Raw genomic sequence first — 25,455 nt, 5'->3', positions numbered from 1 at the left:
GGTCCAATTGGCGGAATGTCATTTGCATCATCCAGTTAAGAGATATCATCAAAAACCGAATCTTGCCAGAAATTCAGTTTGTGCAGAATTCAGTTTCAACTTGTTTCTTGTGTTTGCAACTTCAAACTTGAGTAAATATGTTAGAAACACAATAAAAAGTTTTGTTAACATCAAAATCAAGATTGCGAACATGAAATTTTCCAACAATATTCCCCTTTTTTATGATCACAAAACTTGGATAAACAATCAACTCAACTAACATATTTCTCCCCCTTTTTGTGTGAATCAAAAAGTCATATTTTCAAAACATTTAAAAAAAAAAAATCTCCCCATCAATATTTAAATATAATATACTCATTAAAATTATAATGAGTTCTCCCCTATATTTTTGAAATTTTGAAAATTATAAAAGATGAGGGATAACTAACCAATTTTCTCCATGGCTCATTTTCTGCTGCAGCACATATGCTCTGTCTTAAACAAATAAACTGTATTTTCTCATGCATAACTAGGCTGCAAATTTTATACCGCTGTAAACCTCTACAAGTCTAGTTTGCAACGCAAAAAGCGGTTCGTCATTTGGACACTAGAGCCAGGAGATATGTCATTTTTCCCACGGTCGCTGCAAGCTGCGCGAAAATTCAGTTTAGCATATATATGTGTAAAAAATCTGAAATTTCGAATTTTAAACATCAAAATCAGTTTCAATGTTCTTTCAAGAACAACTCTCTCTGACACCACTTGTTGGGATCGGTAAAGGGGATCGCCGTTGAACTATAATAGTTCGGTTCTTGAAATATTGAACACCGATGTATTAAATCGAGTTTGGTGTTCAAACCATGCGGAAAATACTCGAAATAATCCTTCGTAGAAACTGATTAAATATTCTGTAAATCATTTAAAATATATGTAAGTTGAATGAGTAAAAGTATTTTAGTTGAAGCATTTCATCAAACACTTGGTATACAATATTTTGGTATTTGAAAAACACATAAAATGCTTCAACAATGCTTCATTAAAACTATGAAAATGAAAAGTAAATGCAATAAACAAATATACACAAATTCAGCTTGCTGGGCATTTTCCTGACTGGTCAAATGTTTATAGATGTTCGGGGATTTAAATACTCCTATATCACCCCTTCTTTCCTTTGGAAAGGATTAACTAGAAGAATTTGATTTATAAAACACTTTGTACAAATCCATTCAGCTAGGACTTACCCACTGCCTAAACTAAACTCCTAGCACTCAAGATTGTAGGCAGCACCTCACAATCAGCATATTGTTTAATGTCTCGTATGTAAAGAATACATACAAAAGTTTTACGTCTTTGTGCAAGACTCACTCAACTAAACTTTGAAGTTCAACTCTCTTGTATATGTGTGAGTTATTGTGTGTGAGGAATTTTCCTTTATAGTGTACATCTCAAATGTATCCTCACAGAAGGGTTTGTGCTCTCAACTAGCTGATTTCTTCATGCTAACTGCCCATGCTTTGAATCCTCTTCAAAAGCTCTTTTTTGATCTTCAATATGTTGTATTTATAAGCCCCAACAATGATATATACGTTAGACACAAGAATATGACCGTTTGAAAAGTTTCTGTACTGTTTCTTAGATTGCAACGGTCAAATTCAGCTTGCTGGGCATTTTCCCGACTGGTCAACTGGTCTACTCTGGTCAACTCAACTGATCGTTCAGTTCAGTTCAGTTGGTCAGCTGCTGGTTCGATTCAGTTCAGCTGGTTCAGTTCAATTGGTTCAGTTGGTCTGGTTCAACTGGTCTTCAGCTGGTCTGGTTCAGTTCAACTGGTCTGGTTCAGTTCAACTGGTTTGGTTCAGTTCAGTTTCAGCTGGTGTGCTGAAATCAACCTAACTTATTTCAGTTTGTGCAGAACCAGTAGATTCATCGTCATTTATCAGCATCTTAAGCTTCGATTCAGACTTGGACTTCTGAATATGATTTGTAGATCTTCGTCTTATCTTTCAAACGCATACTGAATCGCTTTGTTTCGATAACCGAGCTGAGAGATATGACCAAAATACCGCAGCTACTCAAACCCAACTGATTTCTGTTTTTGTGTGATCAGTTTGGTAATTGAGCGATCATTTAGACCATGATAACATCCGAATTTACCCAACAGACGTGAAATACGACTTGTTTCAAATTGTGTTTTCTGATCAGTCCAATTGGCGGAATGTCATTTGCATCATCCAGTTAAGAGATATCATCAAAACACCGAAACTTGTCATAAATTCAGTTTGTGCAGAATTCAGTTTCAGCTTGCTTCTTGTGTTTGCAACTTCACACTTGAGTAAATATATTAGAAACACAATAACAAATTTTTTTAACATCAAATCAAGATTGCGAACATGAAATGTTCCAAAAACCTCCATTATCATTATTATCATAATAACCTGCATCAATCACACCTAATGAGTTTAAAGACTCAGAAAACCATAATCTTGATAACAAATAATATGTATACAGATCACATTCAAAGTGAAAATACTTTTACGTAAAATAATATTTTCATGATCATACTTAAACTTAACATAAACATTTTCATATCATCATAACATATTCATATTCATCATATTCATATACATATTCCACTTTCCTTTCGTTGAATTGAGATCGTTAATTGTGACTTTTGTATTCGTATTCGTATTGGGGTGATGGATCCATCTACATGTAACCACAGTACTGGGCGATCGGGAGATCAGCGACACTCTCACCTGTCAACTTATCCTTGACATACGTGTTAAGATATCATCGTATCATCGTATTATTCACAATTACGTCACTTCCTTCAACATTTCATATTTTCATCGCTAATAAATATTAAACATGCATATATCGTTTTTGTTTTAAAACAAGCATGTATAATATCTTTTAACATTATCATTTCATCATAAAATTACATAAACATGTAATATGATCATATTAGCATATAAAACGACATTCAGAGCACTGTCATGACATTTACTAATTTTTGGGTGTAAAATTACCGTTTTAACCCTAGACGTAAAATTTCACGTTTTGGAGCTTTGCTTAATTTCGTTGACTCTAGACCATCCAGTATAATTATTTAAGCTTACATAAATTTTCTCGTATTTTTATTTGTCTTAAATCGATAGCATTTTATTTATTCTTTAATTATAACATATTAATATGTTTTAATCCCAATTTAAATCCAACTTTAATATAAAATTATTAATCTTAAAACTTAGACTTTTAATATTTATTTAGCCCTCGTGAACCATGACTCAACCTCCGTTGAGCGATGTTTTAGCCATTAGAACCCTAAGTTTCGAACCACACTAAGACACCATGAACCATCTTGCGATTTCCATGAACCATGCTCGAACCACCCCAAGTCAATCCCTGACCAGCCCCTCTAGGAACCCTCCTGGGCCCTTAGAACCCCTAGGACTTGAACCCAAGCCCCAACCGAAGCCACAACAACAGAACATGCCATGGCCGAGAAACCCTCCAGCGATAGGACTCTATGCTTCACGCCAAGGACTCTAGCCACTGGACCAGCCCCGAGCCCCGACCCTTGTGCACCCTCTTAGGACCTTAGTAACTCAACCTAGCCCAGACCGAAGCCGCCTAGCTGAGCCCTTTACCCTGCGCGCGCTGCTCATTCGCGCGCCTTTCTCTCGGGTGGTTCTCGGGTGGAGTGCTAGGACTCCTTCCCAGCCACTTGTCCGCTAGGACTCCTTCCTTGACTCAGCCCATGACCCAGCCATGACCCATGCCAAGCCAAGCCAAACCATGAAAATCCTATCCTTTAAACCGAGCCCTTGATCACCAACCGAGAGATTGGTTCTAGCTTTTTGTTCTATTCTCGTGTGCAGTTTTTTTGCTTCCTAGAACCCTTTAAAACGTGTAAAAACAACACAAGTTCAACCCCTAATCATGGCAGCACCTTTAAGAACATATAAATCATGTTTTGGAACATAAAATCATTAGTTTAGCACATGCATATGCATAATTACGAAAATAATAAGAAGTGTAATTTGTTTTTCATACAAAACTTAATTAAATACATATTATGGTGTGATGATTCGTAAAGGAAATAATATGGTGTGCCTTTGCGTAATTAACTCACAAATAAGCGTTGACGAATCGAAGAACGACGACGAGAAGCCTTGGGCGAATTTCCTTGACAAAGCGCCGATGATTTTCTCTTGTTTTTTGGTGTGTGCCGTGTTATGCTTTAGAGAAAAGATTCTTTGTGTGTGAGGGAGGTGGGAGACGTGAGTTTTAGGTTTGGTTATGGGGTGGGTTTGCACTTTAAATAGTATTAGAACACTAACAATAGCTTTGGCACATTAGCAAGGTTAATTAGGCCCAATAAGCCTATTAGCGCTAAATAAAATTATTTTTCTTAATAAAGTTTGTGAAATTAATAGCCAAGTTGTCAAAACGTTCGTATTTTTTATGAAAATCTAGTAATTATAAAAATACGTCCCGGTGTATAAAATCACCTCAAAACTCCTTATTCTCAAAAATAAGAAAAAACATCACCCTTATTTTAAATAATTAAAAACAATTATTTAATAAAAACATTTTCCATTTTCAGCCCCCGGTCTCCGTTCCTCGATCGCAACTCTTAAAAATACATTTTAATTCATTCAAGTAGAAAACAACTAAAATATCATATAAACATATCACATAATCAATTAATTAACTAATTTCCATATTCCCTAGATTTGCATGCAGTTGGATTACGTTGTCTTAATTTTGGACCTTACAATTACGCCCCCCTTAAATAAAATTTCGTCCTCAAAATTTTAACTTACCGAATAGCTCCGGGTAGCGACTCCTCAAGTCCTCTCAGTTTCCCAAGTAGCTTATTCTTCCGAGTGATTCAGCCACTTGACCTTGACCATTGTAATGACTTTGTTTCGGAGTCTTCTTTCTTGTCAAGCCAAGCTTTGGACATGTCTTTCTTCATAAGTCATATTTGGAGTTAATTGCAAAGGTTCATGATTTAGTACATGTGATGGGTTCGACATGTAATTTCACAGCATCGAGATATGAAACACATTGTGTACGCCAGAAAAGCATCGGTGGCAATGCAACTCTATAGTCTAGTGTTCCAATTCTCTCCAAAATCTCAAACGGCCTTATGAATCTTGGACTAAGTTTTCTTTTCTTGTCAAATCGCATAACACCCTTCAAAGGTGCTATTTTCACAAATACGTGGTCTCCCACTGCAAACTCTAGGTCCATTCGTCTCTTGTCAGCATAACCTTTCTATTGGGTTTGTGCAGTCTTCATTCTATCTCAAAATTTGACTACTAGCTCGGCGGTCTTTTCTAACAAGTCCGGACCAATGTCTCTTCTTTCGCCAACCTCGTCCCAATGAATAGGAGATCTACATTTCCCTCCATAAAGTGCCTCGAAAGGAACCATCCCAATAGATGATTGATAGCTAATATGTATGTCACGCCCCGAGTCCGAAGCATCGGTGACATCCGGCATTGTTTAACAATTAAATTGAAAACAATAAAGCCTCGTATCAAATCAAACCAGTCTTTTTCATAAATGAAATATTGTCTTACAATGACAAAGGAATAAAATACATCAGAGTTTCTAATAGCGGAAACGAAAGAAAAGTAAAATGTTGAATTCTGATCTTGATCTCTGATTCACCAACCCCAGAAAGCATCTTGCTCTTCCTCATTCAGTTGCTCTTCATTCTTATCTGAAATTTGTAAGGGGTGAGTGTTTTGGGAAACACTCAGCAAGTGGGGGTCGATCGATTCCAAAGATACATATAGAACTTAATTCCTTAAAACATTTCTTTAACATACTTTCAAAACTAATATTCTTAACTTGGCACAACGGAAACGAATCGAATAAGAGACAGAACTTATCAAATGATTCAGAACAAAACAGAAGCAATACAGATCATTTCAATTCGGAACAGAACATATCAAAACAGACAGAACACTGTTACTCATCTCATTTCCATGGTCAAATTGTCCCCAATATGTTAGTCCTCTAAGGGGTGAGGCCAAACTGAATTATCCTCTCAGTTTGGCCATCAGTCTGAGGATGATAGGCCGTGCTGAGCGTAACTTTGGTTCCCATGGCCTTTTGAAAACTTTTCCAAAATCTTGAAACGAATCTTGGATCTCTATCAGACAATATACTTGCCGGTACTCCATGCAGTTTCACTATATTATCCATATACAGGGTAGCTAACTTATCCAAGTTATAATTCATCCGTACTGGCAAGAAATGGGCAGACTTGGTTAATCTGTCAATGATTACCCAGATTCCGTCATGACCCTGCCTCGATTTTGGTAACCCGACTACAAAGTCCATGGAGATATTATCCCACTTCCACTCGGGTATTTCTAATGGCTGCAGAAGCCCTCCAGGTCGCTGGTGTTCCGCTTTGACTTGTTGACAGACTAAACACTTTGCAACAAAGACCGCTACGTCTTTCTTCATTCCATTCCACCAGTAGTTATTTTTCAAATCCCTGTACATCTTGGTGCTTCCTGGATGTACTGAAAATTTTGATTTATGTGCCTCGGCCATCACCTCTTCTCGAATTCCATCGATGTTTGGCACATATAATCGCCCTTTCATCCAAAGGATACCATCTTTATCAATTTGAAATTCTGGAATTTTTCTTCCTGAATTTGTTCCTTTATCTTGAAGATATTGGTGTCTTGACTTTGTTTTAGTTTGATGGTCTCTTGGAGACCTGGTTGCACTGATAATGACGATAAGCTCACTTTTCCGGGGTTCCTCCGACTCAATGCATCTGCCACTTTATTTGCTTTTCCCGGATGATAGCCGATTACCAAATCGTAATCTTTGAGAAGTTCCATCCACCTTCTTTGCCTCATGTTTAATTCCTTCTGAGTGAAAATGTACTTAAGGCTCTGGTGATCAGTAAAAACTTCGCATTTTACTCCATAGAGATAGTGCCTCCAGATTTTAAGCGCGAATACTACTGCGGCTAGCTCCAAATCATGAGTGGGGTAATTCTGCTCGTAGGGTTTCAATTGTCGTGAGGCATACGCAATTACCTGACCCTCTTGCATAAGCACACACCCTAACCCTCCCTTTGAAGCATCACTGTATATGGTAAAATTCTTACCATCCTCGGGAAGAATCAGTACTGGTGTGGATGAGAGTTTTGTCTTCAGGGTTTCAAAACTCTTTTCACAAGCTTCATTCCAAATGAATTTCGAATTTTTCTGAGTAAGTTTAGTGAGTGGGATAGCTATTGACGAAAATCCTTCTACAAATTTTCTATAATAGCCTGCTAATCCCAGAAAACTTCTCATCTCTGTCACTGTTTTAGGTTGATGCCAATCTTTAATTGCCTCCACTTTCTTAGGGTCTACTGACACCCCTTGTTCTGAGATTATATGACCTAGGAACGCCACACTTTTCAGCCAGAATTCACACTTCTTGAATTTGGCATAGAGTTCTTTCTCTCGTAATGTTTGCAAAGTAAGACGCAGATGCTCACTATGTTCTTCCTCACTTGGTGAGTACACCAAGATGTCATCTATGAACACTACCACGAACTTATCGAGATACGGTTTGAATACTCGGTTCATAAGATCCATGAATGCTGCAGGAGCATTGGTTAGACCAAACGGCATTACCGTGAATTCGTAGTGCCCATACCTTGTCCTAAAAGCAGTCTTAGGGATATCTTCTACTTTGACTTTTAACTGATGGTAACCTGATCTGAGATCAAGTTTTGAGAAAACTTTAGCTCCTTTTAGTTGATCGAAAAGATCATCTATTCTCGGGAGTGGGTACTTATTCTTTATGGTGATCTTGTTTAGCTCCCGGTAGTCGATACATAGCCTCATGCTTCCGTCCTTTTTCTTTACAAAAAGCACTGGGGCTCCCCACGGTGATGCACTGGGGCGAACCTGCTTCTTGTCCAGTAGCTCTTGCAGTTGTTCCATCAGCTCTTTTAATTCAGCTGGAGCCATTCGGTATGGTGCTTTAGAGATTGGTACAGCACCAGGGACCAAATTGATTTCAAATTCTACTTCTCTATCGGGTATCTCTCCCGGTAATTCTTCGGGAAAAACGTCTGGAAATTCTTGGACAATTGGAATATCTTCCAACTTTGGGACTTCTTCCTCTTTGACTTCATTAATTACTGCCAGATAAATCTCTTCTCCTCCTTTTATGGCCTTCCAGGCTTGCGAGGCAGATAGCAGAGATTTTCTTTCCTTAGATTTCCCTTGATATACAACTTCTCTCTTTGTTGGATTCTGAAGTCTAATTTCTTTCTTCTGACAGTTTACTATGGCATGGTTTTTAGCTAACCAGTCCATTCCAAGAATGATGTCAAACTCCACCATATTGAGTTGAATCAATTCTACTTCAAACATTTGTTTGCCGATACAAATTTTACAGTTTCGATATACTTTGTGAGTTTCGATTATTTTGCTAGCCGGTGTTGCTACTCTTAGCTGTTTGCTAAGAATATCATGCTCAAGTTTAGGCTTCTTAGCATATCTTCTAGACACAAACGAATGTGTGGCACCACAATCAAACAAAGCATATGCAGGCATTTTATTGAGTAAGATGGTACCTGCCACAACTTCGTTGCTATTATCGGCTTCCTCTTGGGTTATGGCATACACTCGAGCATTTGTCTTGTTTTCATGTTGTTTGCTGGGCCCCGACCCTTTGTCCTTGTTGTCTGGACAGTCTTTGATTCTATGGCCCACCTTTCCGCACTTGAAACAAGCGCCTGTCTTCCGATAACATTCTCCAATATGTTTTTGATGACATGTATCACACCATTTTCCTTCGGTGTTACCAGTCCTGCCAGAACTTCCCTTGAAGGACCCTCCTGAATAATTTGGTTTCTTGAACTTGAGATTATTCTGTGTGGATTGATTGTTCATCGGTCTCTTGTTCTTGTTTTCTTCTTCACGTCGCTTGATATCGGTTTCTGCGCTCATTGCAGCGCCCATCAAGTCTGCAAAGCTGCTTGGTTTGTACACTGTCAGTGCCGACTGAATTCGACTGTTGAGTCCCTTCTTGAAACGGTGCATTTTTAACGTCTCATCTGACATGATTGTCGGGACGTAAGTTCCCAAATCGTTGAATTTTGACGTGTACTCCATTACCGTCATATCTGGTGACTGTCTGAAATTCTCAAACTCATTCAACTTTTGTAGACGAAACTCGGCCGGATAGTATTGTTTCAGGAATTCCCTCTTGAAAATTGGCCATGTGATATCTTCTACTTCTGCTAAAGGTAGCGACACAGTTTCCCACCATTTCCTAGCTCGATCCTCCAAAAATGGGGTTACAACTTCTACTTTTAATTCTTCCGGTATTTCTAGCAAATGTAGTTGTGTTTCCACGTTCTTGAGCCAGTTGTGACTGACTTCAGGGTCTGGGTTCCCATCAAAAGTTGGAACTCGATTCCTCCTCAGAGATTCGTAGTGATACTTGATCCCACGAGGTTGAGGTTCTTGGGGTGGTTGGATGGCATTGGCCAGTGGATTCACAAATCCTTGTAATGTTGCAGCGACGATAGTTGCTATTGCCATCCTATCCTCTTGACTAAGGTTCACTCGGGGTGGTGGTGGATTATTGTTTTGGTTGGCGTCTCGAGCGTTACGGTTGTTTCGGGGTGGTCTGCCTGCCATTTCCTATAAACACGTATTTTTTTATTAATTTGTTTGCCATAACATTTAATCAAAGCAACAATTTCATTAAAGATTTTTGCATACAACCAACGATTAAATAATCCCAGATACAATCAAAATTTATTCTAGAATTTCTTTCTCCCTATTCATCTACTACTTCGCCGTCTCCTACCGCCTCGTTAATTTCTTCTTCTTCTTCTATTGGATTTTCTTCCAATTGCTCCATGAGTTCTTCCATGTTGACCATCTCATTTTGTAGATGCTCGATGTAATTCTGCAGTTGCGTGTTGTGGTGATCAAGGTTGTTCACTTGGGCTTGCAGTTCTTGTATTGTTGTTTGGCTTACTTTCTCATTGATTTCTTGTTCTCCAATCTTTTCCTCAAGACGATGTTGAATACTGAGAAGGCCATCACTTCGGATTTGGAGCGTAAGAATCCTATCTTGCGCCTTCTTCAGTTCTTGTTTGGTGATCTCATGCTGTCGTTCCGACTCTAGATGATAAGCAGCGTATCTTCTGACATCATCGCGTAATTTCTTTTCCTCAACTCTGGCTTCCCGAAGGTCTTCCCCTATACATATATTGTTTCCATCCAATTGGTAGTTATCTCTCTCGAGCTTATCATTTTTATCTTTTAGTGATTTAATTTCTGACTCCTTTTCTCGAAGTTGACTCTGAAGTTCATTTATAGCGTTTTGGAGGTCCATGTTGTTCCTATAAAAAAAACATTTTATAGATAAGATACTTATCAAATTTTTTTAAACATGCAATAATATAAGTTGATAGAAAGTTTCAAAATAAGTTGGTACACGTGATATTTTTCTCAGTTACAATTTATTACAATTCAGATACTTTAATATAATGCTAATCTAGTCGAACAACTCTCCGCTGTCGCTGTCGCTGTCGTCCACAAATACTTCCATGGGTACCACTTCCTCCTCTGCCATGTTTTCTGCCACAAGATGTAAATAGTTGTTCTGATCCTGCAGTCCGTCCATAGTGGCGTGGATCCTTGAGATGTAGCGCTCTTGCTTTGAAATAAACTGGTTCTGACGCTGACGAGCCTGAGCAGCGTGATCCTTCTCTATCTCTATCCTCTCGAGTAGATCCATGTTGAGTGCCACCAAGCGCGCAAAACGAGTTGCATTAGTCGGTGTCTGCATCATTTGGCTCTCCGCCACATCCAAGTGATGTGTGAGTCGCTGCACGTCCGACTCCAGCATAATCCTGATCTCAGTAAGCTCTTGCTTTTCCAATTTCTCCTTGGCGAGTTGCGCCTTCAACGTTGCAATTTCCCTCTTCTGATTGTCTATGGTGAGCTTACGCATGCGTAGGGCAGCCTGGGCACGAGTACGGGGAGCATCCATTTCCTAGAGTAAATGGAGGTAAAATATCAGATTCTCATCAAAGATAGAAAGGCACAAATAATAAAGTTGTCGTGGAAATTTTTGACGCTGAATATTTTCGGAACAATTGAAGGGATAGATTTTTGGAAGCTGTTTGAAAATTTTAGGGAACAGATGAAGGTTGGTTTCAGATTGGGATGTACTAGGCTTTTGCCAAAATTTGACTTTGTCAAATTTTGTCTGTCAAAATCCCAGCGGGATTATGAACCTGGCGGCTCTGATACCACTTAAATGTCACGCCCCGAGTCCGAAGCATCGGTGACATCCGGCATTGTTTAACAATTAAATTGAAAACAATAAAGCCTCGTATCAAATCAAACCAGTCTTTTTCATAAATGAAATATTGTCTTACAATGACAAAGGAATAAAATACATCAGAGTTTCTAATAGCGGAAACGAAAGAAAAGTAAAATGTTGAATTCTGATCTTGATCTCTGATTCACCAACCCCAGAAAGCATCTTGCTCTTCCTCATTCAGTTGCTCTTCATTCTTATCTGAAATTTGTAAGGGGTGAGTGTTTTGGGAAACACTCAGCAAGTGGGGGTCGATCGATTCCAAAGATACATATAGAACTTAATTCCTTAAAACATTTCTTTAACATACTTTCAAAACTAATATTCTTAACTTGGCACAACGGAAACGAATCGAATAAGAGACAGAACTTATCAAATGATTCAGAACAAAACAGAAGCAATACAGATAATTTCAATTCGGAACAGAACATATCAGAACAGACAGAACACTGTTACTCATCTCATTTCCATGGTCAAATTGTCCCCAATATGTTAGTCCTCTAAGGGGTGAGGCCAGAACATGGTTTTATACCCACCAATGGGGGCCAGACAGAACATGGTTTTATACCCACCAATGGGGGCCAGACAGAACTACAATTCTCGTCCCATTTCAATTTGATTCGTAACAGTGCAAACAGAATTCAGACAGAACTTTTCAGATATTCAGACTTCAGAGTTATTCGTACTGACACAGCGGAACCAAGAATTTCGATGCACAAAGAGAACACATAATCGATCGAAATTTTAAAATAGAACACAGTCATTTTCGAAAATGACATACTAGCATGCATGTCACGTTATTTCATATCAAAGTTAAAAATAAAAATGAATTATATAACAAAAGCCCACTTACAGTATTTTGCAAACTTTGCACAAGATTCCTCTCGAAAATTCGGCAGTACCTCGGCGTAACTCCAATAAACGCAGTCTTCGTTCGGGCAGCACTCCGACACTGGATAGCAACTCTGGCCTGCACGAAATGTCCTTCTCCTTCCTTTCCTTGCTTGGCCGAAATTTAGGAGTGTAAGGGGAAGAGGGAGCCGATTTTTTTTTGAAGGCTTTTTGTGATGGGTTTCTACAACATATAGTGCCCTATTTATAGGTGAAAAAAAAACCTTTCATCCACCCCATGGCCGATTTCTTGAGGTCCAAGAATAAATTTATTGTGGTCAAGCTATATCTCAAGCACCAAGGGTCATTTCCTGCATGATTAATGTGTCCTAACCCTTAGCTCCTCCCGCAGCTTCTTCATAGATCATCTCAATGGTCATTTCTTGCATACTTAATTTGTCTTGACCTTTAGCTCATCCCTTAGCTTCTTCCTTGGTTATCTCAAAGTTTGCTTATTGCACATTTAACTTGTCCAAACCTTTAGCTCACCTTTTAGGACAATCATGGTTGAGCTTCCTTGAGCTGAAAGATTGTGTCCTTGAGCTGGGGTTTTACTCCTCCCTTGGCAACACTTCAATGGATACGGTTACTTGTAGCTTGGCCGCCTGTTGAGCTAATCCTCGAGCTTAGAATCTACTTTCTCGAGTTAAATTTCATGAGATTTAAGTTATTATTTAAGTTGTTTAATTGAAACAAAAATTACTGAATCATTTTAAATAATTTTTTTATATTACTTACTTGATTTGCTTCGGTCGAAATTTTCGGGTTCTCACATCTCTCCCTCCTTATTGAAAGTTTCGTCCTCGAAACTTGCATTAACTTGATCATTCAAATAGGTGAGGGTATTGCGACCGCATCTTCTCTTCGAGTTCCCAATTTGCCTCTCTTTCAGTATGATTTGACTATTGTACCTTGACATAAGGTATTGTCCGGTGCCTCAACACTTGGTCTTTGGTGTCCACTATTCGGATAGGGACTTCTTCATATTTGAGTTCCTCGTTCAGATTACCTTCGATCATTAGAGGTGTAACTTTAAGTACATGATTCGGGTCCGGGACATATTTTCGTAGTTGTGAGATGTGGAAAACATTATGTATTCTGGACATCTCAGATGGTAAAGCCAGTCGATAAGCTAAAGTTCCCACCTTGCCCAGTATTTCGAACGGTCCCACATATCTTGGGTTCAACTTGCCGGATTTGCTGAACCGAACTACTCCTTTCATGGGAGAGACTTTGACGTAAGCTTTTTCTCCGATCTCTAGTTCCAAAGGCCTTCTTTTCAAATCAGCCCAACTCTTTTGTCTGTCCTGAGCTGCCTTGAGTCTTTCTTTGATTATGGCTACTTTATCGACAGTTATTTGAATGAGCTCTGGCCCGGTGATAGCTTTTTCTCTGACTTCATCCCAGTATAAGGGCGACCTACACTTCCGACCATATAGGGCCTCATATGGGGCCATCTCAATGCTACTGTGATAACTGTTGTTATAGGCAAATTCAATCAGAGGTAACTGTTCGCTCCAATTTCCAGAAAAATCCAATGCACATGCTCTCAACATGTCTTCAAGGGTCTGAATTATCCTCTCAGTTTGGCCATCAGTCTGAGGATGATAGGCCGTGCTGAGCGTAACTTTGGTTCCCATGGCCTTTTGAAAACTTTTCCAAAATCTTGAAACGAATCTTGGATCTCTATCAGACAATATACTTGCCGGTACTCCATGCAGTTTCACTATATTATCCATATACAGGGTAGCTAACTTATCCAAGTTATAATTCATCCGTACTGGCAAGAAATGGGCAGACTTGGTTAATCTGTCAATGATTACCCAGATTCCGTCATGACCCTGCCTCGATTTTGGTAACCCGACTACAAAGTCCATGGAGATATTATCCCACTTCCACTCGGGTATTTCTAATGGATGCAGAAGCCCTCCAGGTCGCTGGTGTTCCGCTTTGACTTGTTGACAGACTAAACACTTTGCAACAAAGACCGCTACGTCTTTCTTCATTCCATTCCACCAGTAGTTATTTTTCAAATCCCTGTACATCTTGGTGCTTCCTGGATGTACTGAAAATTTTGATTTATGTGCCTCGGCCATCACCTCTTCTCGAATTCCATCGATGTTTGGCACATATAATCGCCCTTTCATCCAAAGGATACCATTTTTATCAATTTGAAATTCTGGAATTTTTCTTCCTGAATTTGTTCCTTTATCTTGAAGATATTGGTGTCTTGACTTTGTTTTAGTTTGATGGTCTCTTGGAGACCTGGTTGCACTGATAATGACGATAAGCTCACTTTTCCGGGGTTCCTCCGACTCAATACATCTGCCACTTTATTTGTTTTTCCCGGATGATAGCCGATTACAAAATCGTAATCTTTGAGAAGTTCCATCCACCTTCTTTGCCTCATGTTTAATTCCTTCTGAGTGAAAATGTACTTAAGGCTCATGTGATCAGTAAAAACTTCACATTTTACTCCATAGAGATAGTGCCTCCAGATTTTAAGCGCGAATACTACTGCGGCTAGCTCCAAATCATGAGTGGGGTAATTCTGCTCGTAGGGTTTCAATTGTCGTGAGGCATACGCAATTACCTGACCCTCTTGCATAAGCACACACCCTAACCCTCCCTTTGAATCATCACTGTATATGGTAAAATTCTTACCATCCTCGGGAAGAATCAGTACTGGTGTGGATGAGAGTTTTGTCTTCAAGGTTTCAAAACTCTTTTCACAAGCTTCATTCCAAATGAATTTCGAATTTTTCTGAGTAAGTTTAGTGAGTGGGATAGCTATTGACGAAAATCCTTCTACAAATTTTCTATAATAGCCTGCTAATCCCAGAAAACTTCTCATCTCTGTCACTGTTTTAGGTTGATGCCAATCTTTAATTGCCTCCACTTTCTTAGGGTCTACTGACACCCCTTGTTCTGAGATTATATGACCTAGGAACGCCACACTTTTCAGCCAGAATTCACACTTCTTGAATTTGGCATAGAGTTCTTTCTCTCGTAATGTTTGCAAAGTAAGACGCAGATGCTCACTATGTTCTTCCTCACTTGGTGAGTACACCAAGATGTCATCTATGAACACTACCACGAACTTATCGAGATACGGTTTGAATACTCGGTTCATAAGATCCATGAATGCTGCAGGAGCATTGGTTAGACCAAACGGCATTACCGTGAATTCGTAGTGCCCATACCTTGTCCTAAAAGCAGTCTTAGGGATATCTTCTACTTTGACTTTTAACTGATGGTAACCTGATCTGAGATCAAGTTTTGAGAAAACTTTAGCTCCTTTTAGCTGATCGAAAAGATCATCTATTCTCGGGAGTGGGTACTTATTCTTTATGGTGATCTTGTTTAGCTCCCGGTAGTCGATACATAGCCTCATGCTTCCGTCCTTTTTCTTTACAAAAAGCACTGGGGCTCCCCACGGTGATGCACTGGGGCGAACCTGCTTCTTGTCCAGTAGCTCTTGCAGTTGTTCCTTCAGCTCTTTTAATTCAGCTGGAGCCATTCGGTATGGTGCTTTAGAGATTGGTACAGCACCAGGGACCAAATTGATTTCAAATTCTACTTCTCTATCGGGTATCTCTCCCGGTAATTCTTCGGGAAAAACGTCTGGAAATTCTTGGACAATTGGAATATCTTCCAACTTTGGGACTTCTTCCTCTTTGACTTCATTAATTACTGCCAGATAAATCTCTTCTCCTCCTTTTATGGTCTTCCAGGCTTGCGAGGCAGATAGCAGAGATTTTCTTTCCTTAGATTTCCCTTGATATACAACTTCTCTCTTTGTTGGATTCTGAAGTCTAATTTCTTTCTTCTGACAGTTTACTATGGCATGGTTTTTAGCTAACCAGTCCATTCCAAGAATGATGTCAAACTCCACCATATTGAGTTGAATCAATTCTACTTCAAACATTTGTTTGCCGATACAAATTTTACAGTTTCGATATACTTTGTGAGTTTCGATTATTTTGCTAGCCGGTGTTGCTACTCTTAGCTGTTTGCTAAGAATATCATGCTCAAGTTTAAGCTTCTTAGCATATCTTCTAGACACAAACGAATGTGTGGCACCACAATCAAACAAAGCATATGCAGGCATTTTATTGAGTAAGATGGTACCTGCCACAACTTCGTTGCTATTATCGGCTTCCTCTTGGGTTATGGCATACACTCGAGCATTTGTCTTGTTTTCATGTTATTTGCTGGGCCCCGACCCTTTGTCCTTGTTGTCTGGACAGTCTTTGATTCTATGGCCCACCTTTCCGCACTTGAAACAAGCGCCTGTCTTCCGATAACATTCTCCAATATGTTTTTGATGACATGTATCACACCATTTTCCTTCGGTGTTACCAGTCCTGCCAGAACTTCCCTTGAAGGACCCTCCTGAATAATTTGGTTTCTTGAACTTGAGATTATTCTGTGTGGATTGATTGTTCATCGGTCTCTTGTTCTTGTTTTCTTCTTCACGTCGCTTGATATCGGTTTCTGCACTCATTGCAGCGCCCATCAAGTCTGCAAAGCTGCTTGGTTTGTACACTGCCAGTGCCGACTGAATTCGACTGTTGAGTCCCTTCTTGAAACGGTGCATTTTTAACGTCTCATCTGACATGATTGTCGGGACGTAAGTTCCCAAATCGTTGAATTTTGACGTGTACTCCATTACCGTCATATCTGGTGACTGTCTGAAATTCTCAAACTCATTCAACTTTTGTAGACGAAACTCGGCCGGATAGTATTGTTTCAGGAATTCCCTCTTGAAAATTGGCCATGTGATATCTTCTACTTCTGCTAAAGGTAGCGACACAGTTTCCCACCATTTCCTAGCTCGATCCTCCAAAAATGGGGTTACAACTTCTACTTTTAATTCTTCCGGTATTTCTAGCAAATGTAGTTGTGTTTCCACGTTCTTGAGCCAGTTGTGACTGACTTCAGGGTCTGGGTTCCCATCAAAAGTTGGAACTCGATTCCTCCTCAGAGATTCGTAGTGATACTTGATCCCACGAGGTTGAGGTTCTTGGGGTGGTTGGATGGCATTGGCCAGTGGATTCACAAATCCTTGTAATGTTGCAGCGACGATAGTTGCTATTGCCATCATATCCTCTTGACTAAGGTTCACTCGGGGTGGTGGTGGATTATTGTTTTGGTTGGCGTCTCGAGCGTTACGGTTGTTTCGGGGTGGTCTGCCTGCCATTTCCTATAAACACGTATTTTTTTATTAATTTGTTTGCCATAACATTTAATCAAAGCAACAATTTCATTAAAGATTTTTGCATACAACCAACGATTAAATAATCCCAGATACAATCAAAATTTATTCTAGAATTTCTTTCTCCCTATTCATCTACTACTTCGCCGTCTCCTACCGCCTCGTTAATTTCTTCTTCTTCTTCTATTGGATTTTCTTCCAATTGCTCCATGAGTTCTTCCATGTTGACCATCTCATTTTGTAGATGCTCGATGTAATTCTGTAGTTGCGTGTTGTGGTGATCAAGGTTGTTCACTTGGGCTTGCAGTTCTTGTATTGTTGATTGGCTTACTTTCTCATTGATTTCTTGTTCTCCAATCTTTTCCTCAAGACGATGTTGAATACTGAGAAGGCCATCACTTCGGATTTGGAGCGTAAGAATCCTATCTTGCGCCTTCTTCAGTTCTTGTTTGGTGATCTCATGCTGTCGTTCCGACTCTAGATGATAAGCAGCGTATCGTCTGACATCATCGCGTAATTTCTTTTCCTCAACTCTGGCTTCCCGAAGGTCTTCCCCTATACATATATTGTTTCCATCCAATTGGTAGTTATCTCTCTCGAGCTTATCATTTTTTTCTTTTAGTGATTTAATTTCTGACTCCTTTTCTCGAAGTTGACTCTGAAGTTCATTTATAACGTTTTGGAGGTCCATGTTGTTCCTATAAAAAAAACATTTTATAGATAAGATACTTATCAAATTTTTTTAAACATGCAATAATATAAGTTGATAGAAAGTTTCAAAATAAGTTGGTACACGTGATATTTTTCTCAGTTACAATTTATTACAATTCAGATACTTTAATATAATGCTAATCTAGTCGAACAACTCTCCGCTGTCGCTGTCGCTGTCGTCCACAAATACTTCCATGGGTACCACTTCCTCCTCTGCCATGTTTTCTGCCACAAGATGTAAATAGTTGTTCTGATCCTGCAGTCCGTCCATAGTGGCGTGGATCCTTGAGATGTAGCGCTCTTGCTTTGAAATAAACTGGTTCTGACGCTGACGAGCCTGAGCAGCGTGATCCTTCTCTATCTCTATCCTCTCGAGTAGATCCATGTTGAGTGCCACCAAGCGCGCAAAACGAGTTGCATTAGTCGGTGTCTGCATCATTTGGCTCTCCGCCACATCCAAGTGATGTGTGAGTCGCTGCACGTCCGACTCCAGCATAATCCTGATCTCAGTAAGCTCTTGCTTTTCCAATTTCTCCTTGGCGAGTTGCGCCTTCAACGTTGCAATTTCCCTCTTCTGATTGTCTATGGTGAGCTTACGCATGCGTAGGGCAGCCTGGGCACGAGTACGGGGAGCATCCATTTCCTAGAGTAAATGGAGGTAAAATATCAGATTCTCATCAAAGATAGAAAGGCACAAATAATAAAGTTGTCGTGGAAATTTTTGACGCTGAATATTTTCGGAACAATTGAAGGGATAGATTTTTGGAAGCTGTTTGAAAATTTTAGGGAACAGATGAAGGTTGGTTTCAGATTGGGATGTACTAGGCTTTTGCCAAAATTTGACTTTGTCAAATTTTGTCTGTCAAAATCCCAGCGGGATTATGAACCTGGCGGCTCTGATACCACTTAAATGTCACGCCCCGAGTCCGAAGCATCGGTGACATCCGGCATTGTTTAACAATTAAATTGAAAACAATAAAGCCTCGTATCAAATCAAACCAGTCTTTTTCATAAATGAAATATTGTCTTACAATGACAAAGGAATAAAATACATCAGAGTTTCTAATAGCGGAAACGAAAGAAAAGTAAAATGTTGAATTCTGATCTTGATCTCTGATTCACCAACCCCAGAAAGCATCTTGCTCTTCCTCATTCAGTTGCTCTTCATTCTTATCTGAAATTTGTAAGGGGTGAGTGTTTTGGGAAACACTCAGCAAGTGGGGGTCGATCGATTCCAAAGATACATATAGAACTTAATTCCTTAAAACATTTCTTTAACATACTTTCAAAACTAATATTCTTAACTTGGCACAACGGAAACGAATCGAATAAGAGACAGAACTTATCAAATGATTCAGAACAAAACAGAAGCAATACAGATAATTTCAATTCGGAACAGAACATATCAGAACAGACAGAACACTGTTACTCATCTCATTTCCATGGTCAAATTGTCCCCAATATGTTAGTCCTCTAAGGGGTGAGGCCAGAACATGGTTTTATACCCACCAATGGGGGCCAGACAGAACATGGTTTTATACCCACCAATGGGGGCCAGACAGAACTACAATTCTCGTCCCATTTCAATTTGATTCGTAACAGTGCAAATAGAATTCAGACAGAACTTTTCAGATATTCAGACTTCAGAGTTATTCGTACTGACACAGCGGAACCAAGAATTTCGATGCACAAAGAGAACACATAATCGATCGAAATTTTAAAATAGAACACAGTCATTTTCGAAAATGACATACTAGCATGCATGTCACGTTATTTCATATCAAAGTTAAAAATAAAAATGAATTATATAACAAAAGCCCACTTACAGTATTTTGCAAACTTTGCACAAGATTCCTCTCGAAAATTCGGCAGTACCTCGGCGTAACTCCAATAAACGCAGTCTTCGTTCGGGCAGCACTCCGACACTGGATAGCAACTCTGGCCTGCACGAAATGTCCTTCTCCTTCCTTTCCTTGCTTGGCCGAAATTTAGGAGTGTAAGGGGAAGAGGGAGCCGATTTTTTTTGAAGGCTTTTTGTGATGGGTTTCTACAACATATAGTGCCCTATTTATAGGTGAAAAAAAAACCTTTCATCCACCCCATGGCCGATTTCTTGAGGTCCAAGAATAAATTTATTGTGGTCAAGCTATATCTCAAGCACCAAGGGTCATTTCCTGCATGATTAATGTGTCCTAACCCTTAGCTCCTCCCGCAGCTTCTTCATAGATCATCTCAATGGTCATTTCTTGCATACTTAATTTGTCTTGACCTTTAGCTCATCCCTTAGCTTCTTCCTTGGTTATCTCAAAGTTTGCTTATTGCACATTTAACTTGTCCAAACCTTTAGCTCACCTTTTAGGACAATCATGGTTGAGCTTCCTTGAGCTGAAAGATTGTGTCCTTGAGCTGGGGTTTTACTCCTCCCTTGGCAACACTTCAATGGATACGGTTACTTGTAGCTTGGCCGCCTGTTGAGCTAATCCTCGAGCTTAGAATCTACTTTCTCGAGTTAAATTTCATGAGATTTAAGTTATTATTTAAGTTGTTTAATTGAAACAAAAATTACTGAATCATTTTAAATAATTTTTTTATATTACTTACTTGATTTGCTTCGGTCGAAATTTTCGGGTTCTCACATCCCTCCCTCCTTATTGAAAGTTTCGTCCTCGAAACTTGCATTAACTTGATCATTCAAATAGGTGAGGGTATTGCGACCGCATCTTCTCTTCGAGTTCCCAATTTGCCTCTCTTTCAGTATGATTTGACTATTGTACCTTGACATAAGGTATTGTCCGGTGCCTCAACACTTGGTCTTTGGTGTCCACTATTCGGATAGGGACTTCTTCATATTTGAGTTCCTCGTTCAGATTACCTTCGATCATTAGAGGTGTAACTTTAAGTACATGATTCGGGTCCGGGACATATTTTCGTAGTTGTGAGATGTGGAAAACATTATGTATTCTGGACATCTCAGATGGTAAAGCCAGTCGATAAGCTAAAGTTCCCACCTTGCCCAGTATTTCGAACGGTCCCACATATCTTGGGTTCAACTTGCCGGATTTGCTGAACCGAACTACTCCTTTCATGGGAGAGACTTTGACGTAAGCTTTTTCTCCGATCTCTAGTTCCAAAGGCCTTCTTTTCAAATCAGCCCAACTCTTTTGTCTGTCCTGAGCTGCCTTGAGTCTTTCTTTGATTATGGATACTTTATCGACAGTTATTTGAATGAGCTCTGGCCCGGTGATAGCTTTTTCTCCGACTTCATCCCAGTATAAGGGCGACCTACACTTCCGACCATATAGGGCCTCATATGGGGCCATCTCAATGCTACTGTGATAACTGTTGTTATAGGCAAATTCAATCAGAGGTAACTGTTCGCTCCAATTTCCAGAAAAATCCAATGCACATGCTCTCAACATGTCTTCAAGGGTCTGAATTATCCTCTCAGTTTGGCCATCAGTCTGAGGATGATAGGCCGTGCTGAGCGTAACTTTGGTTCCCATGGCCTTTTGAAAACTTTTCCAAAATCTTGAAACGAATCTTGGATCTCTATCAGACAATATACTTGCCGGTACTCCATGCAGTTTCACTATATTATCCATATACAGGGTAGCTAACTTATCCAAGTTATAATTCATCCGTACTGGCAAGAAATGGGCAGACTTGGTTAATATGTCAATGATTACCCAGATTCCGTCATGACCCTGCCTCGATTTTGGTAACCCGACTACAAAGTCCATGGAGATATTATCCCACTTCCACTCGGGTATTTCTAATGGATGCGGAAGCCCTCCAGGTCGCTGGTGTTCCGCTTTGACTTGTTGACAGACTAAACACTTTGCAACAAAGACCGCTACGTCTTTCTTCATTCCATTCCACCAGTAGTTATTTTTCAAATCCCTGTACATCTTGGTGCTTCCTGGATGTACTGAAAATTTTGATTTATGTGCCTCGGCCATCACCTCTTCTCGAATTCCATCGATGTTTGGCACATATAATCGCCCTTTCATCCAAAGGATACCATCTTTATCAATTTGAAATTCTGGAATTTTTCTTCCTGAATTTGTTCCTTTATCTTGAAGATATTGGTGTCTTGACTTTGTTTTAGTTTGATGGTCTCTTGGAGACCTGGTTGCACTGATAATGACGATAAGCTCACTTTTCCGGGGTTCCTTCGACTCAATACATCTGCCACTTTATTTGTTTTTCCCGGATGATAGCCGATTACAAAATCGTAATCTTTGAGAAGTTCCATCCACCTTCTTTGCCTCATGTTTAATTCCTTCTGAGTGAAAATGTACTTAAGGCTCTGGTGATCAGTAAAAACTTCACATTTTACTCCATAGAGATAGTGCCTCCAGATTTTAAGCGCGAATACTACTGCGGCTAGCTCCAAATCATGAGTGGGGTAATTCTGCTCGTAGGGTTTCAATTGTCGTGAGGCATACGCAATTACCTGACCCTCTTGCATAAGCACACACCCTAACCCACCCTTTGAAGCATCACTGTATATGGTAAAATTCTTACCATCCTCGGGAAGAATCAGTACTGGTGTGGATGAGAGTTTTGTCTTCAGGGTTTCAAAACTCTTTTCACAAGCTTCATTCCAAATGAATTTCGAATTTTTCTGAGTAAGTTTAGTGAGTGGGATAGCTATTGACGAAAATCCTTCTACAAATTTTCTATAATAGCCTGCTAATCCCAGAAAACTTCTCATCTCTGTCACTGTTTTAGGTTGATGCCAATCTTTAATTGCCTCCACTTTCTTAGGGTCTACTGACACCCCTTGTTCTGAGATTATATGACCTAGGAACGCCACACTTTTCAGCCAGAATTCACACTTCTTGAATTTGGCATAGAGTTCTTTCTCTCGTAATGTTTGCAAAGTAAGACGCAGATGCTCACTATGTTCTTCCTCACTTGGTGAGTACACCAAGATGTCATCTATGAACACTACCACGAACTTATCGAGATACGGTTTGAATACTCGGTTCATAAGATCCATGAATGCTGCAGGAGCATTGGTTAGACCAAACGGCATTACCGTGAATTCGTAGTGCCCATACCTTGTCCTAAAAGCAGTCTTAGGGATATCTTCTACTTTGACTTTTAACTGATGGTAACCTGATCTGAGATCAAGTTTTGAGAAAACTTTAGCTCCTTTTAGCTGATCGAAAAGATCATCTATTCTCGGGAGTGGGTACTTATTCTTTATGGTGATCTTGTTTAGCTCCCGGTAGTCGATACATAGCCTCATGCTTCCGTCCTTTTTCTTTACAAAAAGCACTGGGGCTCCCCACGGTGATGCACTGGGGCGAACCTGCTTCTTGTCCAGTAGCTCTTGCAGTTGTTCCTTCAGCTCTTTTAATTCAGCTGGAGCCATTCGGTATGGTGCTTTAGAGATTGGTACAGCACCAGGGACCAAATTGATTTCAAATTCTACTTCTCTATCGGGTATCTCTCCCGGTAATTCTTCGGGAAAAACGTCTGGAAATTCTTGGACAATTGGAATATCTTCCAACTTTGGGACTTCTTCCTCTTTGACTTCATTAATTACTGCCAGATAAATCTCTTCTCCTCCTTTTATGGTCTTCCAGGCTTGCGAGGCAGATAGCAGAGATTTTCTTTCCTTAGATTTCCCTTGATATACAACTTCTCTCTTTGTTGGATTCTGAAGTCTAATTTCTTTCTTCTGACAGTTTACTATGGCATGGTTTTTAGCTAACCAGTCCATTCCAAGAATGATGTCAAACTCCACCATATTGAGTTGAATCAATTCTACTTCAAACATTTGTTTGCCGATACAAATTTTACAGTTTCGATATACTTTGTGAGTTTCGATTATTTTGCTAGCCGGTGTTGCTACTCTTAGCTGTTTGCTAAGAATATCATGCTCAAGTTTAAGCTTCTTAGCATATCTTCTAGACACAAACGAATGTGTGGCACCACAATCAAACAAAGCATATGCAGGCATTTTATTGAGTAAGATGGTACCTGCCACAACTTCGTTGCTATTATCGGCTTCCTCTTGGGTTATGGCATACACTCGAGCATTTGTCTTGTTTTCATGTTATTTGCTGGGCCCCGACCCTTTGTCCTTGTTGTCTGGACAGTCTTTGATTCTATGGCCCACCTTTCCGCACTTGAAACAAGCGCCTGTCTTCCGATAACATTCTCCAATATGTTTTTGATGACATGTATCACACCATTTTCCTTCGGTGTTACCAGTCCTGCCAGAACTTCCCTTGAAGGACCCTCCTGAATAATTTGGTTTCTTGAACTTGAGATTATTCTGTGTGGATTGATTGTTCATCGGTCTCTTGTTCTTGTTTTCTTCTTCACGTCGCTTGATATCGGTTTCTGCACTCATTGCAGCGCCCATCAAGTCTGCAAAGCTGCTTGGTTTGTACACTGCCAGTGCCGACTGAATTCGACTGTTGAGTCCCTTCTTGAAACGGTGCATTTTTAACGTCTCATCTGACATGATTGTCGGGACGTAAGTTCCCAAATCGTTGAATTTTGACGTGTACTCCATTACCGTCATATCTGGTGACTGTCTGAAATTCTCAAACTCATTCAACTTTTGTAGACGAAACTCGGCCGGATAGTATTGTTTCAGGAATTCCCTCTTGAAAATTGGCCATGTGATATCTTCTACTTCTGCTAAAGGTAGCGACACAGTTTCCCACCATTTCCTAGCTCGATCCTCCAAAAATGGGGTTACAACTTCTACTTTTAATTCTTCCGGTATTTCTAGCAAATGTAGTTGTGTTTCCACGTTCTTGAGCCAGTTGTGACTGACTTCAGGGTCTGGGTTCCCATCAAAAGTTGGAACTCGATTCCTCCTCAGAGATTCGTAGTGATACTTGATCCCACGAGGTTGAGGTTCTTGGGGTGGTTGGATGGCATTGGCCAGTGGATTCACAAATCCTTGTAATGTTGCAGCGACGATAGTTGCTATTGCCATCATATCCTCTTGACTAAGGTTCACTCGGGGTGGTGGTGGATTATTGTTTTGGTTGGCGTCTCGAGCGTTACGGTTGTTTCGGGGTGGTCTGCCTGCCATTTCCTATAAACACGTATTTTTTTATTAATTTGTTTGCCATAACATTTAATCAAAGCAACAATTTCATTAAAGATTTTTGCATACAACCAACGATTAAATAATCCCAGATACAATCAAAATTTATTCTAGAATTTCTTTCTCCCTATTCATCTACTACTTCGCCGTCTCCTACCGCCTCGTTAATTTCTTCTTCTTCTTCTAT

The 25,455-nt window shown here is 39.8% G+C and overlaps 3 protein-coding genes across 3 annotated transcripts; all 3 read right to left on the bottom strand.

Moving 5' to 3' along the window:
- Positions 1 to 6,154: 6,154 nt before the first annotated feature.
- On the bottom strand, positions 6,155 to 9,668 carry LOC140815543 (uncharacterized). The gene is made up of 4 exons (XM_073174623.1): positions 8,597 to 9,668; positions 8,125 to 8,380; positions 6,862 to 7,521; positions 6,155 to 6,191 (listed from the first exon to the last, which is right to left on the bottom strand). Exons 1-4 carry the CDS (start codon positions 9,666 to 9,668, stop codon positions 6,155 to 6,157), a joined length of 2,025 nt encoding a protein of 674 aa, XP_073030724.1.
- A 6,797-nt stretch (positions 9,669 to 16,465) lies between these two features.
- LOC140815541 (uncharacterized) lies at positions 16,466 to 17,461 on the bottom strand. The gene has a single exon (XM_073174622.1). The coding sequence runs from the start codon at positions 17,459 to 17,461 to the stop codon at positions 16,466 to 16,468; it is 996 nt and encodes a 331-aa protein (XP_073030723.1).
- A 6,796-nt stretch (positions 17,462 to 24,257) lies between these two features.
- LOC140815540 (uncharacterized) lies at positions 24,258 to 25,253 on the bottom strand. Its single transcript, XM_073174621.1, has one exon. The coding sequence runs from the start codon at positions 25,251 to 25,253 to the stop codon at positions 24,258 to 24,260; it is 996 nt and encodes a 331-aa protein (XP_073030722.1).
- Positions 25,254 to 25,455: the final 202 nt, after the last annotated feature.

The sequence above is a fragment of the Primulina eburnea genome, chromosome 15 (genome assembly GCF_022965805.1).
Source record: "Primulina eburnea isolate SZY01 chromosome 15, ASM2296580v1, whole genome shotgun sequence".
In the NCBI taxonomy this organism is placed as follows: Eukaryota; Viridiplantae; Streptophyta; class Magnoliopsida; order Lamiales; family Gesneriaceae; genus Primulina; species Primulina eburnea.
This window is presented reverse-complemented; position numbering and strand designations above follow the sequence as displayed.

What these genes read in the sequence shown, in the direction of transcription:
- LOC140815543 (XM_073174623.1), bottom strand. Translation starts at nt 9,668, where the DNA reads ATGGCAGGCAGACCACCCCGAAACAACCGTAACGCTCGAGACGCCAAC. An exon ending in TAGCAACGAAGTTGTGGCAG is followed by an intron (nt 8,381 to 8,596) that starts GTACCATCTTAC and finishes TGTTTGAAGTAG; the next exon opens with AATTGATTCAACTCAATATG. An exon ending in TTAAACATGAGGCAAAGAAG is followed by an intron (nt 6,192 to 6,861) that starts GTGGATGGAACT and finishes TGGATAATATAG; the next exon opens with TGAAACTGCATGGAGTACCG.
- LOC140815541 (XM_073174622.1), bottom strand. Translation starts at nt 17,461, where the DNA reads ATGGCAGGCAGACCACCCCGAAACAACCGTAACGCTCGAGACGCCAAC.
- LOC140815540 (XM_073174621.1), bottom strand. Translation starts at nt 25,253, where the DNA reads ATGGCAGGCAGACCACCCCGAAACAACCGTAACGCTCGAGACGCCAAC.